Below are 19,571 nucleotides of genomic sequence, written 5' to 3'. Positions count from 1 at the left end.
ACTCCAGCCCAAGATACCACTGTCTCTGTCCTTGTATTAGTTTTCTGAGACTGCATAACAACATATCACTGACTGGGTGGCTTAAGCAACAGAAACTTACTGTCTCAGAGTCCTGGAAACTAGAAGTCTGGGATCAAGGTGTTGGCATGGCTGGTTTCTTCTGAGGGCTGTGAGGGAGAATCTGTTCCATGCCTCTCCCCTAGCTCATGGTGATTTTCTGGCAGTCTTTGTCATTCCCTCACTTGTAAAAACATCATCCCAACATCTGCCTTCCTCACCTGGTGTTCTCCTTGTGTACATGTCAGTATCCAAATTTTCCTGTTTTATAAGGATACCAGTCATATTGGACTAGGGCCCACTCTACTCCTGTATGACCTCATCTAAACTTAACTAATTACATTTGCAATGACCCTATTTCTATACAAGGTCACATTCTGGGGTACTGGGATTAGAACTTCAACATACGATTTGGGGGGGAACACAATTCAGAAAGAACACACCTTTAACAAGACAATGCAATAGCCTCGTACTTGGTGTCCCTGCCTCCTTTCCTGCTTTACAGATTATAGGGAAATCTGTTAAACACTTGAATCTGATCACTTCATCCCCCTGCTTGGAATCCTCCAGCAGCTTCCTATCACACATGGAATGCAATCCAGCCTCCTCCCTTGGCTCCCACTTCCTTACGCTCAGCTCAGACATCTCTTCAGCCTCATCTCTCACCACTCTCATCAGCTCCTGACACGGAGGCCGTGCCAAGTTCTTTCCCACTTTAGGGCATGTGCACTGCCTGTTTTATCCTTGCTGGGAAGCTCTCCTCTCCTGCTCTTTACCTAGCAGGATCCCGCATTCGGGGCTCATCTCAAATGTCACTTCCTCAAAGAGGTCTTCACTGACCACCCTCTGGTAAGAGGGTATATAAGTCAGGGTAAGGTATGTTATGCTGCACTAACAAATGAGCCCCAGATCTCAGTGACTTACAACAAAGGCATGTCTACCAAGGGTCAGCTGCAGCTCTGATCCACCATGGCTTCACTCTGGGACAGATTGATCACAGTCTCTACCTGGGACACTGCTGGACTCAGGGGAGAGAGAAGAGAGATGGTGAACCCTCAACTGGTTTTAAGGCATCTGCCTGACAAAAACACTCATGGCTTCCGGCCACATTCTATTGGCCAAAATAAGTTGCATGGACACTCCTGAGTGCAACAGGGTGGGGATGCATAATGCTCCCCTAGGGAAGCACCGTAAGTCCCAGGGCAAGCCTAAAGTCAATGAGCTGGGGAAGTGTAATATTCTTCCAGAGAAAGGCAGCAAATATTTGGAACAACAATATAATCTACCAAAAAGTTCATTCCCAATCTGCATTCTCTTTTATTTCCTCTTTTTGTTTTCTTTCACAGCAATTACTACAGCTGTAAACTGTAAATAAATCCACATTTATCTAAAAACAGTGTGTGTGTGTGTGTGTGTGTGTGTGTGTGTGTGTCTGTGTATGTGTGTCACAGAGGCCTGGCCCATGATAGATTTTTGATAAATCATTATAGAATGAATGACCACATAAACATGAAAAAACATAGAAAGAGCCCATGCTTTTCAATCATATAGAATTAGGTGTGTGTGAATCCCAGCCTGCTTTTTATTAATACGTGATATTACTGTCTCCACTTTCTTCATATTTAAAATAAGGCTGATGAAACTTTCACCAGAATTGGCCCATAGATGGCACTAAAAAACGTTAGTTTCTTTCCCACTTTGTTGTTTCGCTGGCTCTCATTCTTTTGGTGTGTGTTTCATTTTAGCACGTATGAGTATGAACCTGACATTTATTGTATTGCAGCAAATACAAAACAACATTTTTATACTGGTGTTGATTCAGAAACCTTCATTTGGCATTGGCTGTGTTTTGTGGTTTTTTAACCCAAGAGGACCTTAGTGATCTCTGGCTCTGCCACTGTGTCTCATATTCTCTAATTAACTTGCTAAATCTGGCTTTTAAAAAATGACATCTGTTGATATGTTGACTGTTTTGTTTCACTTGATGAATTTGCTTTTTATGTTTTAAGTAAAGAAATCCGGTTTTTTAAATAATGAGTCCTAGTCCCAAGCCAATGAATGTGATTTCAGAGAATTAGCCCTGACTCTTTTGTATTTGATGCAATAATTACCCCTGATGTACAGAACATCAGTCATCCTCTATCCAACGTAGAGAGATTATGGTCTTTGTAGTCAGACAGGGCTTGCAAGACTCTCACTCTACCATCTCGTTCATTAGGTGGCTTTGGACAAATCACTTTCCCTCTCTGAGCTCCCATTTATCTTGGGTGAAATAGGGATCATGTTTGAATAGTTTCTTTTTTTTTAACATCTTTTTTGGAGTATAATTGCTTTACAATGGTGGGTTAGTTTCTACTGTATAACAAAGTGAATCAGCTATAGATAAACATATATCCCCATATCTCCTCCCTCTTGCATCTCCCTCCCACCCTCCCTATCCCACCCCTCTAGGTGGACACAAAGCCCCGAGCTGATTTCCCTGTGCTATGCGGCTGCTTCCCACTAGCTATCTATTTTACATTTGGTAGTGTATATATGTCCATGCCACTCTCTCACTTCGTCCCAGCTTACCCTTCCCCCTCCGCATGTCCTCAAGTCCATTCTCTACTCTACGTCTGTGTCTTTATTCCTGTCCTGCCCCTAGGTTCATTAGAACCTTTTTTGTTTTTTTTTTTGATTCCATATATATGTGTTAGCATACGGTATTTGTTTTTCTCTTTCTGACTTACTTCACTCTGTATGACAGTCTCTAGGTCCATGGGTGCTGACTATTATGTCATGTCTAAGAATTAGGACAAGTGCAAGTTGGTAATTTTTTCTGGCCCATGGATTGTGGTGCCTGTCATCTAGGGAGGTGAAGAGGGGAAAGAATATTGGAGAGAAACCAATACAAAAACATGAGTGTACTGTCAAAGAAATCTTCAGTTTGAAGACCCCGGACATGCAAGGTGACCCTGGGATGAAGTGTTAGGTACAGGTGAAAACAGAGTGAATAAAGGATGCTCATCAAATGGCAGATATTCTTTGTTCCATAGAATAAATTAACAATGCTACCTCATAGGCAAATAGCTGCAGTTGTTTTTTGCAGAATGTCAGCATTTCAGTTAATATCTATTCGCCAAAAGAAAACTATCCTGAATGCCTTAGGCCAAAAGAGGACTTCAGAGCGAGGATAATGGGAGTTCACAGACTGGAAAAGAGAGCTCCACCTTTCCATGGAAGGTCTAGGGAAGCACTGGAGCTTCAACAGCAGGAACTCACAGACCACCCTCTGGAGGCTGCCATCTAATGGCTCAGTTCTGATCTCCTGTGCTCTTTATTGCGGTAAAATGTACATAATAGAAAATATACAATTTTAAGGTTTTTAAGTGTATAGTTCAGTGACATTAAGCACATTCACATTGTTGTGCACACATTACCACCATCCATCTCCAGAACTTTTCCCCTCTTCCTCACCTGAAATTCTGTCCCCATTAAGCAACGACTCCCCATTTGCCCTCCCCCAGCCCCTGACAACCATTCTACTTTCTGTCTCTATGAATTTGACTAGCCTAAGTATCTCATATAAGTGGAAACATGCAATAATTTTCCTTTTGTTAACTGGCTTATTTCACTTAGTATAATGTCCTCTCTGCTGTAGTATATGTCAGAATCTTTCCTTTTTAAGACTGAATAATATTCCATTGTATATATATATACTACATTTTGTTTATCCATTCATCTGTCAGTGGACACATGGGTTACTTTCATTTTTTTTAAAAAATTATTTATTTAATTTATTTATTTTTGGCTGAGTTGGGTCTTCGTTTCTGCATGCGGGCTTTCCCTAGTTGTGGCAAGCAGGGCTACTCTTCATTGTGGTGCGCAGGCTTCTCATTGCGGTGGCTTCTCTTGTTGCAGAGCATGGGTTCTAGGCCCACAGGCTTCAGTAGTTGTGGCATGTGGGCTCAGTAGTTGTGGCTCATGGGCTCTAGAGTGCAGGCTCAGTAGTTGTGGTGCATGGGCTTAGTTGCTCCACGGCATGTGGGATCTTCCTGAACCAGGGCTCGAACCCGTGTCCCCTGCATTGGCAGGCTGATTCTTAACCACTGCACCACGTGGGAAGTCCTACTTTCATCTTTTAGCTATTGTGAATAATATTACTAAGAACAGTGTTGTGAAAATATCTGTTTGAGTCAATTTTTAGGGGGCGTGTACATATCTGTTCTCAATTTTGGGTGGGGTATATGCCCAGAGGTGGAATTGTTGGATCACATGGTAATTCTATTTTTAACTTTTTGAGGAACTGCCACAATATTTTCCATACTGGCTGCACTATTTTTATTCCCATCAGCAATGCAATGCACAAAGGATCTAATTTCTCCATATCCTTGCCAACACTTGATATTTTCTTCTTTTTGATGATAGCAGTATCTCATTGTGATTTTGTTTTGCATTTCCCTAAAGATTAGTGATGAACATATCTTCATTTACTTATTGGCCATTTGTATACCTTCTTCAGAATAATGTCTAATTAAGTCTTTGTCTATTTTAAAATTTGAGTTGTAGGAGTTCCTTATAGATTCTGGATATTAATTCCTTATCAAATATGATTTGTGAATAGTTTCTTCTATTCTGTGGGTTACCTTTATAATCTGCTGATAGTGTCCTTTGATGCACACGTTTTTACTTTTGATGTATTCAAATTTATCTAGTTTTTCTTTTGTTGCCTGTGTTTTTGATGTCCATTGCCAATCCACTGTCATGTGTTTTCACCCTATATTTTCTTCTAAGAGTTTTATAGTTTTAGCTTTTCCTTTCAGATTTTTGATTCAGTTGGAGTTAATTTTTCTATGTGGTGCTAGGTGAGGGTTCAACTTTATCATTTCGCATGTAGATATCCAGATTTCCCAAAAACATTTGTTGAAAAGACAGCTCTGACCTCTTTTTTGTTCCTCTGTGTCTCCAACTCAAATTCTTCTCTGCCTGAGAAGAGTCTGAACATGGTAGTGTAGGTCCTGTGCTCGTCCCATGTGGTCAGGGGAATTGAGTGCCATGATAGGCAGGGGAGGAAAATGCTGGGTGAACAAAAACTAGAGGTGTCACTACACCCGGAGACAGAACCCTAAGCATGAGCATTCACTGTTTGAAGAAAAGGAATCCATCAGATTCATCCAATTATTTACCTTTGTAACAAAGAGACAGGGTTGAATTTTCTGGTTGAATGTTTGTTCTGGTAAAGAACAATGGCAGTTTATGAACCTGACAGGAATAATAGACACCAATTTGAAGAGTGTGCCTGATGATGGCCAATCACTATGAAAATCTTTGAGAGATTAAAAAAGCATTCCACAGGAAAGACCCTGAGTCCAGGTATCTCCAAAGAGACTTTTATGGACAATTGAGGGCCCTTGCTGTTTTCTAAACAGAGAACTGAGTTTCATTCTTTTTAAATGTTTTCTGCCTCCAAATTTATCTAAACTTTTTCCCCAAAAGGCTGTACTGTTTAGGATTTTATCTCCAAGTGCAGCTACACCAACTTTTTTTGTTGTTGTTCCTTTGCTTGTAATTAGGAGGGTTTCTTTTGAAAAGCTGCAAATAGAATTCCTTTTGCTAGAATTGAATCCAATAAGGTGATGCTTAAAGAAATCTAAGAGCCAATAGACCATATACAGAAGTAATATATTTTAAAGAAAAGGACAAGTAATGTATAATATTTGCTACCATATCCAGTAGCATCAGGTAGGAACATGGGAGGAACAATTAAAGATTCTGCTCATCCCTACTAATTCCATTTCACAAGGTGTTTCTGAAGACTAGAGACACGTAACCCATGACTTAACAACTCATTAAGGCATATGCTGGGATGATGATTGGGAGGCTGGTTGCATTAACCAAGTGAGAAATATTGAGACCTGGATTAGAACAGTAGTTTTGGAAACAAAGAGAAGGGAGCAGATGTCTCCATGGATCTCAGAAGAAGAATAAAAAAGAGTATATGATTTTAGATGGGAAGAAGAAGGGAATAAAGACATCAGGTAATGTGTTGGCTTCCTTTGTTGTATCTGGGGGAGGAGAGGTGTCTGTCACCAAGAGAAGAATCACAAGAGGAGCAGCAAGGGGGAAGATGATGAGTTTAATAAAGGACACAATTATGATGACCTGGTGGAGACATTGAGTAAGCAGTTGGTGACACAATAGTACCAGAGAAGTGGGTGGCTGGAGACTGGGGCCACTCAACTTATAGGTAGTATGGAGAGGAAACTTTTTAAAGAGGCCTCCAGGATTCCATCTGCAAGGTTGTTGACCATTCTCTGGACCCTTCTCCATGTTCCTTATCTTTTCCAAATTGGAGCCACTGAGATATGGGGGGCTTCTGCCTCTAGTTTCTCTGCCCCATGAACACAAGTCCTGTTGGTTATATTTGAGACCCCCCTCCAATAAGCCTCTAAATAAAAGGATATTGACCTTAAAATTGCTTGAGTTTCCAAAGCAGAGGTGGGCCCTCCTCTTTATATTTCTTCCAATCTTCCAACTTCATCTCTCATCATTCCCCGCCCCCTCTCCCATCACCATCACTCACATATACTGTCCCCTCTGCCAAACATACCTTTCCCTCCTTCTTCATGTGGATTATTTCCTTCCTTTCTTTTAAGATCAGATTAGGTGTTGTCTCCTCTGGGAAGTCACCCTTGGTCCCCCTATCTACATTCCTGAAGCTGGGAAAGGTGCTTCTACTCTTTGGAGAAGTAGCCAATCAGGTAAATCCCAGTGTCCAAAATGTGGGCATTGAGTGCATGCTGGCCCCAAGGATGCCAGGTGGAGGTGGCCAGAGCAACTCTAGAGATCACGGTCAGGGTGTTTCCCACTAGGAGCAGGTAATGCATTGTATTGTTCATTTAATCTGTTGAATATGTTGGTTATAGGGAATGAAGGCTGTAAATGAAATAAGTCATTGGGAGGACTCATCACTCTACAAATTAAATAGGCTCTTTCGTTAGTTAGGAAAAATCCTGAGAACTCTATGTATAATTTGTCTCCTTGCTGGTTAGGCAAGTAAAAATGGTGGCTCTAGTTGATTTGAATCCAAATAAAACATGAAATATGTTTTTTTTTTCCTTTTTATTCTGCTGATCAAATAGAGTTATCTGGTTGTAAGCAACAGAAATTCATTATGGCTAACCTAAGCAAAAGGAAATTCACTGGAAAGGTAACACTGAGTGGAGGGGAAGCCATAGAAACAGGCTTGGGAATAGACAGAGAGCAGAGCACCCAGGGTCCTGGAAGGAAGAGTTATAGGGATAGTCTCACAACAGAAGCAATCTGGTCAAGGTGATGCTGATGGGATGAGTGACAGCCAAATGTTTTCAGTCTCTTTGTCACTCTGTGTAAGATTCAAATCTCAGGGAGGAAACATCCTCAGGTCATGTGTCCATCCTCTTAGCTACAGAGGGGCAGTCTACCTTATCAGACCACTAGAATGTAGTCAGTAAGGAACAGGTAACCAGCGCCCCCCACACCCCGCTCCCCCGAATCTGGGATGTTTTTGCCAGGAGAAGGTGAAATGGGTGCTGGGCTGGTAGACCCAACAAAAGATGCATGACGAACAGCCTTTGCTAGGACAGAATGTAAAGCGAGGTAACATTTCCTGATCTCTGTCTACCTACCTGATATTTCATAGACAGAATCTCATTTAATCTTCTTAACAGCCTTGCATGGTACATAGTAGTATTTGCATTTTCAAGGGGTAGAAAAAAGAGGTCAGAGAGGTGAAGAAACTTAACTAAGTTCCCACAGCTAGCTGTTATAATAGTAGAGTCAAGGTTCAAATCCAGGTCTGTCTGACTCAATTTCTTTCCTCTGCAGCCCCATGCGACCTTCTCACAGAACTGGGACATGTGAAGCTGGGGGTTTAGATTGACCAGTGATTACGTTGTCAGGAGGGACAGTAACTTAACCAATGGCAGAGATAGGCTGGGAGGAAAGGCCTCAGCTCGTGAATTCTTTTGTGAATTGAAGGATGCTCTCTGGGGTCCTCTAATCATAAATTATTTCATAGGCCCAACAGACGAATTAACATCTTTTGTGTCTTCACAGAGCATTGATTTACAGCCTCAAGAGCCTGCTTCAGCATTTTCTTCTGCAAAGTCTCTCCCCTGGGCTTTGTGTTTTCTGTAAATGGCCTAAAGAAGACTCTCCAAGGTGACTTAAATAGATTCTATATTTACACAGTGTAAACAATTTTTCTGAATGAGCCCATATTTTATCTTTGCTTAGGTTATGATTTTGCCAGTAAGAGCATTCATTTTTTTTCAACAAAATTGAAACTCATGGCAATTCTATATTGTGTTGTACAAAAGACATTTATCATTTAGCACAGGAATATAAATGCTACGAGGACAGGAATGTTTGTTTTGTACAGTGTTGTGGTTCTAGCACCTAGAAAAGTACCTGGCCAATAATAGGCACTCAAGAAATATTTACGGAATGCATGATGGCATTTGTAACCATTCCATCTCTTCTCAGAGAATTGACTCTGTCCACAACCCCAGAAAGCCAGGCTGGGCCAAACTGACTCCATATATCTCTCAAGACTGAGGGATTTAGATGGGGGAAGAGGGAGAACACTGGAGGCATAATACAGGTGGGCCAGGGCTAGATTTGGTGCCTGTGGCAGTCCAGAGCCATGGGCCAGTAGCAGTTTGGAAGTGTAAAAAAAATAAATAAATAAAAAACAGAAGAAAATCAGTATTGCGGAATCAATCTTCATTTCCAACCCCAATTTCCCTTTCTGGCTTGATTCCTTTGTCTCTTTAGACTTAAAATTTTAAAAGTTGAGACTTCTATTTCCAGACAGGATGGAGTAATAGGGACTGCATTGATCCTCCTATCTGAAATAAGCAACAAAATGGGCAGAATATATGAAACAATGGTTTTCAAGATACTGGACATCATACAATAAAGGATGGTGATCCTTCAGAGATGGGAACCAAGTGAGGTGAGCCTTACAACTGCCCCAGCTTACTGACTCAAGAGAATTTCCAGGTCATGGTGTGGGGAAGGGTAGCAGAGGTGGAGTCTGGTGGACTCCTGGAGTTGAGGAGACAGAATTTAGAGTCCAGGGACACCAAGGCAGCTAGAGGTCACAGAACAGAGTACTGAAAAGGAGAGACCTGGGGGGAGAGAGAGAGAGACAGAACTCCAGAGATCTTCAGAGTCCCTTAGAGTATTCAGCAGGAAACTAATCAGTATATGATGTGAGGAAATGGGAGTGTGAAGATTATAGGGAACTCATACACGGCAGTGCTTGTTGCCTCCAGCCAGACTGGAAAACCTCATAATTCACAGGGCATTGGGTAGAGTACACAGAAGAATCTTGCCCCAGTCATGGAAAATAATTAGTCTCAGACTAAAAACTGCTCTTGTTCTACATAACAAGTCTTCAAAGCAAATACCTGATAGGATAAAATTGTTTTTAAGTAATTTAAATGTGTTCTAGAACAAAGCTCAAGAATATTTGTAGGAATATAAAAAGATCCAGTACCCAACAAGATAAAATTCACAATGTATGGCATCCAGTCAAAAATTACTGTGGATGAAAAGAATTGGAAAAATGCAACCCATCATAAGTAAAAGCAATCAATTGAACTGACACAGAGGTTGGAATTAGCAAAGAGGGACAGTGAAACCGTTATTATAACTATATTTCGTACATTCAGAATGTTAAATAGAAACATGGGAGATGTAAAAAAGACACAAAATGAACTTCTAGAGAAGAAAACTACAAAACTTGAGATAGAAAATTCACTGGATGTGATTAACAACAGATTAGACAGTGAAAAAGAAAAATATTAGTGAACTCAAGGATATAGCAACAGAAACTATCTGAAATGAAAATACAGAGAAAAGAGAGGGAATAAAATAGAATAAGCATCAGTGAGTTGTAGCCCAACCCCAAGCAGTCTGATATACATATAATTGAAGAACCTGAAGAAAACGAGAAAAGGGGAGACAGAAAAAAATACTTGAAAAAAATAATGGTCAAAGTTTTTCAAATTTGACAAAAACTATAAACCCACAGATCTAAGAATCTCAACAAATCCCTAGAACACCAAGCATTTGAAGAAAACTACACTAAAGTACATCATGATTAAATTGATCAAAATCAATGATAAAGAAAAAAATCTTAAAAGTAGCCAGAGGAAAAAAGACGTATTCATATAGAAGGACAAAGATGAAGGTGACATCAGATTTCCCACTGGAAACAATGCAAGGAAGGCAACTGTGGTCCAAGCTTTTAAAACACTAAAAGGAAAAATCTGTCAATCCAGTATTCTATCCCTAGTAAAAATATCTTTCAAAAACAAAGGCAAATTAAAGACTTTTCTGAGATATAAAAGCTGAAAGAATCATCCCCAGCAGATCTGTACTATGGGAAAAGTTAAAGATCATCCTTCAAACAGAAAGATGATACTAGATGAAAATATGGATCTAGTTACAGAAGAATGAAGATTGTCAGAAGTGGTACATAGGTAACTATACAGGTAAATATATAATAGTTCTTTCTTATTATTTAAATATCTTTACAAGATAATTGGCCATTTATTTAAAATTTATTTTATTGAAGTATAGTTGATTTACAATGTTGTGTTAGTTTCTGCTGTACAGTAAAGTGAGTCAGTTATACATGTATATATACATTCTTTTTCTTATTCTTTTCCATTATAGTTTATCACAGGATATTGAATATAGTTCCCTGTGCTATACAGTAGAACATCGTTGTTTATCCATTCTATATATAATAGTTTGCATCTGCTAATCCCAAACTCCCAATCCATCCCTCCCTCACCCCCACCCCCCTTGGCAACCACAAGTCTGATCTCTATGTCTGTGAGTCTGTTTCTGTTTCATAGATAAGTTCATTTGTGTCGTATTTTAGATTCCACATGTAAGTGATATCATACGGTATTTGTCTTTCTCTTTCTGACTTACTTCAATTAGTATGATAATCTCTAGGTCCATTCATATTGCTGTAAATGGTATTATTTTATTCTTTTTTATGATTAAGTAGTATTCCAGTGTGTATATATATATATATATATATATATATATATATATATATATATATATATATATATATACCACATCTTCTTTATCCATTCATCTGTCGATGGGCATTTAGGTTGTTTCCATGTCTTGGATATTGTAAATAGTGCTGCAGATAATTGACTATTTAAAGAAAAATTATAACAATGCATTCTGGAATTTATATCATGTATAGAAGTAAAATGTATGACAAAAACAGCATAAAGATTGAGAGGGAAGACATGGAAAAATACTATTGTAAGGTTCTTAACTATACACAAAATGGTATCATATCACTTGAAGATAGTCTGTGAGAAAGATGTATAGATATGACATAATCTATATCTTACATAGATCTATAATATATATCATACATATGTCTGATATAAGATGTATAGAGGCATACTTCAGAGTTATTGTGGGTTTAGTTCCAGACCACCACAATAAAGTGAATATCGCAATAAAATGCGTCACATGAATTTTTGGTTTCCCAGTGCATATGGAAGTTACGTTTACACTATACTGTAGTCTGTTAAGTGTGCAATAGCATTATGTCTAAAAAAGCACTGCACATTCCTTAATTAAAAAATACTTTATTGCTAAAAAATGGTAACCCTCATCTGAGCCTTCACTGATCACAGATTACCATAACAAATATAATCATAATGAAAAACCTTGAAACATTACAAGAATTACCAAAATGTGACACAGAGACACAAAGTGATCAAACACTGTTGGAAAAAGGGCACCGATAGACTTGCTGGAACAGAGTTGCCACAAACCTTCAGTTTGTAAAACATGCAATATCTGTGAAATGCAGTAAAACGGGGTATGTCTGTACCTATATCTTATATATCTTCACATGTATATGATGTAAACCCTAAAGCAACCATGAAAATAGCAAAACGAAGAATTATAGAAAATAAGGCAATGAAGGAGATAAAAAGAAATCATAAAAACTACTCAGGTAAATCTGCAGAAGTCAGAAAACGAGGAAAAGGAAAAAGCAAACCAAGAACAGGCACAACAATAACAAACACACATTATGCATGCTGAACTACCTCTCAACCTCTATTCAAAGTGATATTCGTGGATTTAAAAATTTTTAATAGTGTTGATTTTTGAATCATATAATAAGCTTATAGGAGAAGAAAATCCAACACAGGATCAGGAATTTCAGAGGTTATATTTATGGTCTAAAACAAGCATTCTAGTTACTCAGTCAAGGTCAGCCAAGCTTTATCTCTTTTCACTAACATTATAAGCAATCATTTTGGGTATAAAATTAGCTTTAATAATCCTAAAGCCTCCCAAATATTTCATTTGTTATACTTGACAGTTCAGTTGTTTTATTTAGTCTTTTATGAGCTTAAGCTCCCCTGAGATAGCGTGCCTTCTGTACTCATTTACTTTTACAAACTCCAATAAAAATCTGTTGAAAAGCATCATTTTAACTTCCCCCTCCCTGCAGTGCATAAATCACCATACAGCTTAAAAGACCTGCCAGTTTGGGAAACAAATGTGCTTTTGTGTTAGGGTTTACATTCCCAGCATGATCTAATGTTAATACCTGCTCGCGTTTATATTCGGTTCCTGATGTTTGTGGGGGAGATTTTTACAGAACAAAATGGAAAGTTTTGTTTCACCTGGGCTTCAAGAGAGAAAATATGGAAAAACCCCCAAACCTCTAGCCAAACTGTTAAGTTCGTCTGAAATTCACACTCTGCAACGTGAAAAAAACCCTGAGATTTAAGCTACATTTTACTTTTTCCTGTTCCCTCAGTAATGACGTACAAAAATCAGTGACCTCAGTTTGCCAGAAAGAGAACTCAAGGGTCTGTCTTGGAATCGTAAGAAATTGTCCCACTCTTTTGTTTTTTAGGTGACAGGAAACAAAATTATCCTGTTAGGTGTTCACAGAGACTTCCCTCCTTCTGTAGCTGCATTCCTGAGCTTTTTTTTTTTTTTTTTTTTTTTATGTTATGGGTAAGGAGGAAATTGGATACTCTGAAAGTAAAAATGGCAGATATTTACTTGTACAAGAAATACCTCTCAACCAGTACAAAAGTGATATATGCTGATTTGATCACCTAGACCTATCAGGTGAATGAGTTGAGAGAAAAAAACACAGGTCAGTGTGGGATAGTTTGGAAAGAATTTAGGGAATTTTTCAAGCAAAGAAAAAAGGCTTGTTTTTTTTTGTTTTTTGGAGCAGCTGCTGAGCTTGAGAGAAACAAGGATACGAAATGTGTTATGAACATCATTTCCCACCAATGAGGTTTCGGTTCATATTTAAATTTCATGTCAAATATTTTTTGGCTGTTGAACTGGCGTTTCATTAAATGTGATGTCACCTGAGATCAGACTGGTTGCCACGGGGCTTTAATATAAAGAGCAGTGGGCAGGGCAGTGCCAGGATTATTGACTCTGGGAGGACTCAGGCATTGGTGGTATTTCTCAGGGGAATCATTAGACAGAAGTTTTACCCCTCAAATTGGCCTTGTTCTGGCCTCCAGGCCCTGTTACCCCCATCTTGTAGTGTGTCCATTTGGTGTTTCTTTCCAGATGAAAAATCCCAGGGAGACCTCCCTCCTTCAGTTCAGTCCTATCTGCCTTTTATCTTGGAGAAAATACCCCCACCCCCCAATCTTTCCTGCCTTCCAGGGTTAATGCTGAATTTCCCCTACCTGTGTATTTTTGGGTAATTGCAGTGGAAACACTCCAGGATGGGTGGGTAGAATGTGGGGAGTTAAACATTAATGCTGACATGACTGTCTTGAACCAGAAGCATATGCTTTCACTTGTGTTTGTTAGTAAAAGGGAGAGAAAGATGCAATAAAGCCAGGAAGCTTGCGGAATGACTACCTTAAGGAAAATGATCTGGAAGTATTATGTTAAGCATTGCTTTAAGACTCTATAAGCATGTGGTTCTTTGGGCAGGTTTGTGGCAAAAATTGTATCTGTGACCATGACTCATGACCCACGGTGTCAATATGTGTGACAGTAAGACCGAGGGTGGAAGAACAGAGCTGGTAACAGAGGCACAGGAGGGTCTGCTGTCTGTAACGCCATTCTTTCCTTTAAAATCAAGGTGCAGTTTGAACTGGCTAATTGAATGGAATTGTTATTTAGGGTCAGGGTTTTTACAGAGGAAATTGTGGCTTCCAGTGTGGTGCGAGGTTCTCAAGGAGATAAGACTATAGGTTTTCTAACGAGCCCTCAGGGGTGCCTACCTGGAAAGGGCTGACTGGGTCCTAGGCCCCCGTGCCAAGCCCTGTATAAACATCATCTCATTTAATACTTTTAACAATCTTGTTATGCCATCACCATTTTGCAGGGGAGGAAACCAAGCTCAGAGAGGATAGAGGGCACACGCAGCCAGCAGCGGCAGGGTAGGGACGGGAAGCCTGGAAGTCTGACATGGAAACTGCTTGCTTATCTTCCCCACGTCTAGGAAGGCACGGCAAGGCGCGGTGATCTCGCCATTTACAGCTGTGAAGTTTGTCCTGTGAGGCATTGCCCAGGGCAGCAGGGGAGGGGCTCAGGGGCAATCATCTCTACCAGGCCTTCTTGCTTCCATCTTGTCCTTTCCTCTATTTTAACTCTGTGGGTAATTATTTAGTTCGCCGGATCCCGCACTAAACTCAAGAGTTCCCAGTAGGCAGTGGCGTGTAGGTGAAAAAAACACGCAGGTGGGAGTCAGGCAGCCGGCACCCTCATTAACTCTGCAACTTTTGGGTAGTTTTTTGAGCCTGATTTTCCACTCTGGCAAAGTGAAGATGAGGAGGCTTATGAGGAGGGATTCTTTAAAGGGTGGACGACATAAGGCGTGTCTCTGGGACCCAGAGGCCACTCGGTAACTGCCAGTTCTCTCTGGTTTACTCTTTGAGAGTAAGGCTTGCATCTTGCTTACCCTGTCGCTCTTGGTACGTAGTGAGGCTCAGGAAAATACAGTGGCTCAATGAATGCAGTGCTAGCAAAAGAAATTTTTTCACCTTTGTCAGTTTTTAGGGGATTTCAAGCAGAGGAGTCCTCTTTCCCAGGTTCTGGCGGTCATAGTCAGGGAAGAGTGGGTCCAGGCGCGGGTCCCGCGTGGATGCTGGAGACCATACCGGTGAGGTTGGTGCCTGAGAGGGCGCAGGAAGCCAAAACCGCCGGCAGAGGGCGCCCCGGGCCCGCTGAGCGCGTGGCTCTGGGGTTGGGGCGCTCGCCGGGCGCTGGGCACTGGCTGCAGTCCGGCCTTGACCGCAGCCGTGGACGAGCCCACTACCCAAGCTGAGCGCGAAGTGAGCGCCCTCTGGGCGCAGCGGAGCGCACCGGCCAGGCGCGCTGCTGCACGGAGCCCTGCCGGCGAGCGGTGAGTAGAGGCGCCCGCAGGGCACATCTCACCCTAGTTGGGGGGCACTTGGAGGCAGCGCTTGTCGGACCTGGGCGCGCTGTTCTAGTGGTTGGTGTCCGTGGGAGAGTGAGCGCGGTCCCTGCTTCCGTTTGGTCTTTAGGAAGGGCTTCGGGTTGACCCCAGGAGGCGCTGAGTGTCGGGCGGAGCTTTGCTTTCCGGCGACCCAGGCTTACTTGAGGTTTTAACATCGGATCTTTTCTCGCGGGCCCTTGTCGGGTGCTGTCCCGAGTGCCGGGGGCCCGGGGTTCGGCGGGGTAACCCGGGGCGGACGAGCGCTCACCTGGGCGTCCCCCACCCCTTTCGCCCGCGGCACCAACCGGGGGAACCACGTGGGGCTGTCGCCCGTAACTCTGCCTGTCAAGCGAAGCCCGCCTCCAGGGCAGGGGAGGGACACAGGGGGGTGGGGTGGGGGTGGGCTGTGCCCCGAGGGAACCTGGCCAGCCCGTGCGCCCGCCGGTGCCAGCTCGGCTCTCCCTGCCTCGTGTTCCCACGGGCTCCTTGGGAGGTAGCGGGCAGTTCCGCTGGAAGGCGCAGGGCTCTTCCCCGAGGGACCAGAGGCCACTCGAGGGGCGCCCGGGCGCTGGTTTTCCGGAGAAAGGAAGCAAAGAAGCTGCCCAGGTGACTAGTACTGGGGGTGCCCTCTCTCAAGGAGGCTCCAAGCGTCCGGGAGCATTTTTCCGGGGTCTCGTTCGCTTTGAACCATCTCCAGCCATTGGAGGCAGTGGGGGCAGCGCCAGCTCTCTGTGGACCTGGCCCAGAATCCTTTTCCCAAACCTGCTCCAGCGACTTTTGCGCATCGGGAGCAGAACCCCAGCTGCGCGCGCAGGGTAGGACTCAGGCGTGCCTCCCGGGCGCCTCGCGAAGCCCGCTCTCCCCGAGCTCCTGGGGGCTTGGAGAGAGACAACCCCAAGGCAAGGTAGGTGGCTCAGAGGGGGTTGGATTGGGCTTGACAGTAAAGATGCGATCTGCTTATCTTGGCAAACGTCCTTTGCTTTCTCTTTGCTTTCTAGAGCTTTGGGGGAGCTGGTGCAGAGCCAGGGGCTTGGAGGAGCAAGGCATGTATTTTCAGCTGCGCCTCAGAAGGGGAGAATTCTCTGTCACCACCAGAAAGACAACAGCCCCGAAATGTGACGACAATTGACTAGCTCGGCAGAAGACTGGGAGTCTCTGGATTGATAGCTTAGAATATGCTAAAAAGCCAGTGCTTTCCATGGGGCATTGAAGGGCCAACTGGTCCCCGTGACAGTGAATTGGAGCAAGGGAGTCAGAAGACAGTTGTAGAGAGCAAGAGGGACCTTCCAAGGGGCTGATTTGGACGGCCAAGGGCAGGCTCCTGCCACACAATTGTTGCAGCCCTCTAATGGAATGCCGGTGAGGTCCTCCACCCAGGGGAGCAAGTGGGGCTGTGCAAGGGGCTGCCTGACCAGCGAGGACTCCTGCAGGTCTGACCAACCCCTAATCCCTGCTTAGGAAATTGAGGGGTGTCCGAGCCCCCCTCTGCGCTCTCCCTCAGGAAGATGAGGACTCTGAACACCTCTACCATGGACGGCGCCGGGATGGTGGTGGAGAGGGACTTCTCCTTCCGCATCCTTACAGCCTGTTTTCTGTCACTGCTCATCCTGTCCACACTCCTGGGGAACACGCTGGTCTGTGCTGCTGTCATCAGGTTCCGACACCTGCGGTCCAAGGTGACCAACTTCTTCGTTATCTCCTTGGCCGTGTCGGATCTCTTGGTGGCTGTCTTGGTCATGCCCTGGAAAGCGGTGGCTGAGATTGCTGGCTTCTGGCCCTTTGGGTCCTTCTGTAACATCTGGGTGGCCTTTGACATCATGTGCTCCACTGCGTCCATCCTCAACCTCTGTGTGATCAGCGTGGACAGGTATTGGGCCATCTCTAGCCCCTTCCGGTATGAGAGGAAGATGACCCCCAAGGCAGCCTTCATTCTGATCAGCGTGGCATGGACTTTGTCTGTTCTCATCTCCTTCATTCCGGTGCAGCTCAGCTGGCACAAGGCGAAACCCACAAGCCCCTCTGATGGGAATGCCACTTCCCTGGGTAAGACCACCAACAACTGTGACTCCAGCTTGAGCAGGACATATGCTATTTCATCCTCCCTAATAAGCTTTTACATCCCTGTGGCCATCATGATTGTCACCTACACCAGGATCTACAGGATCGCCCAGAAACAAATACGGCGCATCTCGGCCTTGGAGAGGGCAGCAGTCCATGCCAAGAACTGCCAGACCACTACAGGTAACGGAAACCCCGTGGAGTGTTCTCAACCGGAAAGCTCCTTTAAGATGTCCTTCAAAAGAGAGACTAAAGTTCTGAAGACTCTGTCTGTGATCATGGGGGTGTTTGTGTGCTGCTGGCTCCCATTCTTCATCTTGAACTGCATGGTGCCCTTCTGTGGGTCTGGGGAGACCAAGCCCTTCTGCATCGATTCCATCACCTTTGACGTGTTTGTGTGGTTTGGGTGGGCTAATTCCTCCTTGAACCCCATCATTTATGCCTTTAATGCTGATTTTCGGAAGGCATTTTCCACCCTCTTAGGATGCTACAGACTTTGCCCGGCGACGACTAATGCCATAGAGACGGTTAGCATCAATAACAATGGGGCTGTGGTGTTTTCCAGCCATCACGAGCCTCGAGGTTCCATCTCCAAGGACTGCAATCTGGTGTATCTGATCCCACATGCCGTGGGCTCCTCTGAGGACCTGAAGAAGGCAGAGGCGGGTGGAATAGCCGAGCCCTTGGAGAAGCTGTCCCCAGCCCTATCTGTCATTTTGGACTATGACACTGATGTCTCTCTAGAGAAGATCCAGCCCATCACACAAAACGGGCAGCACCCGACCTGAACTCCAAGATGAATCCTAGCAGACATGCTCAGGCAGAAGCTAGAGGAGTCTTCTCTGGGGCTTGCTGTGAAGAAACTAAGGTGTGGTGAGACTCAGATGTCAGGCAAGCCCTCCTCTGCTGCTTCCCCTCAACACACAACTAACTACATTTTAATCTACATTCCAGTGTGTTTTCTGTGTTGTTCATAGCGAATCAAGAGGGACACAAGTGAAGCGAATGTTCATAAGGGACGTGTCTTTGGCTCCAAAGATATTTTTAGAAACTGAGCCTTATCTTAGGACTTAAGAAATAGGGCAAAGAATCAACAATGAACAGCTTCACTTAAATATTAAATCTTTCCCGGAAGGAAGTGAGAAGGGTTGAGTTTGCTGTGTACAAACAGGTGCTAACACTGGTCCAAGCAAAGTTGTCAGATTGTAAAGGTAGGTGCATGCCTTCATAAATTATTCCTAAAAAATAATTGAGCCTTACAGTAGGAATGGGATTTTTTTTCCAGAGTTGATGCTTTGTTGATATTGGTTTATTTATTTATTGTATTATATGGATATTTTAAATTTATTATAATAAATCTATATTTATCATATTTAATAGGGTAAATGAATGAGTTATCTGAAATCTTACAATAGCATTTTTGTCCATTTAACTAGCACTTTATAAGCCGATGAAACAAACACATAGACTCTCTGAGAGTCTAAATGCTCATGTATAACTTCCAGAAACACAGCAAAGTCTAATAGAAAAAAAAAAAAGTTGTGATGATTCCTTAAAATTCATGGGAACAAATAAATACGAGGTGAGAATTGACAAATGCTGTGATTGCTTTTTTTTTTCTCCTAAAAAGATTTTGAAAGATTTAAAAAAGCATAGCTACTCTTGTGTTCAAAATTTCTTAAGTGACAAAGACTTTCCCAGGAGAATGATTTGCAGTTCTGTAAATATTTGAAATAAAAGTTAGCTTAAGAAGAATCCAACTTGAAATATATGATCTTAGGTGGTAATAAAAAGTATATGCCACTTTGTATTTATGTAAAATAATTGGCCCTCTTTGTCTTTTCTCATTTCCTGTGTCAGATAGCTTTTCTGAGCCAAATAAATGACTGTCCTGGTTAGAGATGTGTAATGAAGACAGTGAGTTTCCTTAACTCGTGTGTCACAACAATCTCACCCATGGACAAAGGTCAAATCCTGCATC

The 19,571-nt window shown here is 42.8% G+C and overlaps 1 protein-coding gene across 1 annotated transcript; it reads left to right on the top strand.

Annotated features, from left to right (window-relative positions):
• Window positions 1-16,026: 16,026 nt before the first annotated feature.
• DRD1 (dopamine receptor D1) lies at window positions 16,027-18,836 on the top strand. The gene is made up of 2 exons (XM_036848311.1): window positions 16,027-16,436; window positions 16,531-18,836. Exon 2 carries the CDS (start codon window positions 17,038-17,040, stop codon window positions 18,376-18,378), a length of 1,341 nt encoding a protein of 446 aa, XP_036704206.1. The 5' UTR covers window positions 16,027-16,436; window positions 16,531-17,037; the 3' UTR covers window positions 18,379-18,836.
• The last annotated feature ends 735 nt before the right edge of the window (window positions 18,837-19,571 follow it).

This window comes from Balaenoptera musculus, chromosome 3, assembly GCF_009873245.2.
Source record: "Balaenoptera musculus isolate JJ_BM4_2016_0621 chromosome 3, mBalMus1.pri.v3, whole genome shotgun sequence".
Lineage (NCBI taxonomy): Eukaryota > Metazoa > Chordata > Mammalia > Artiodactyla > Balaenopteridae > Balaenoptera > Balaenoptera musculus.
This window is presented reverse-complemented; position numbering and strand designations above follow the sequence as displayed.

Coding starts and splice junctions, on each gene's coding strand:
- DRD1 (XM_036848311.1), top strand. CDS start 17,038: ATGAGGACTCTGAACACCTCTACCATGGACGGCGCCGGGATGGTGGTG.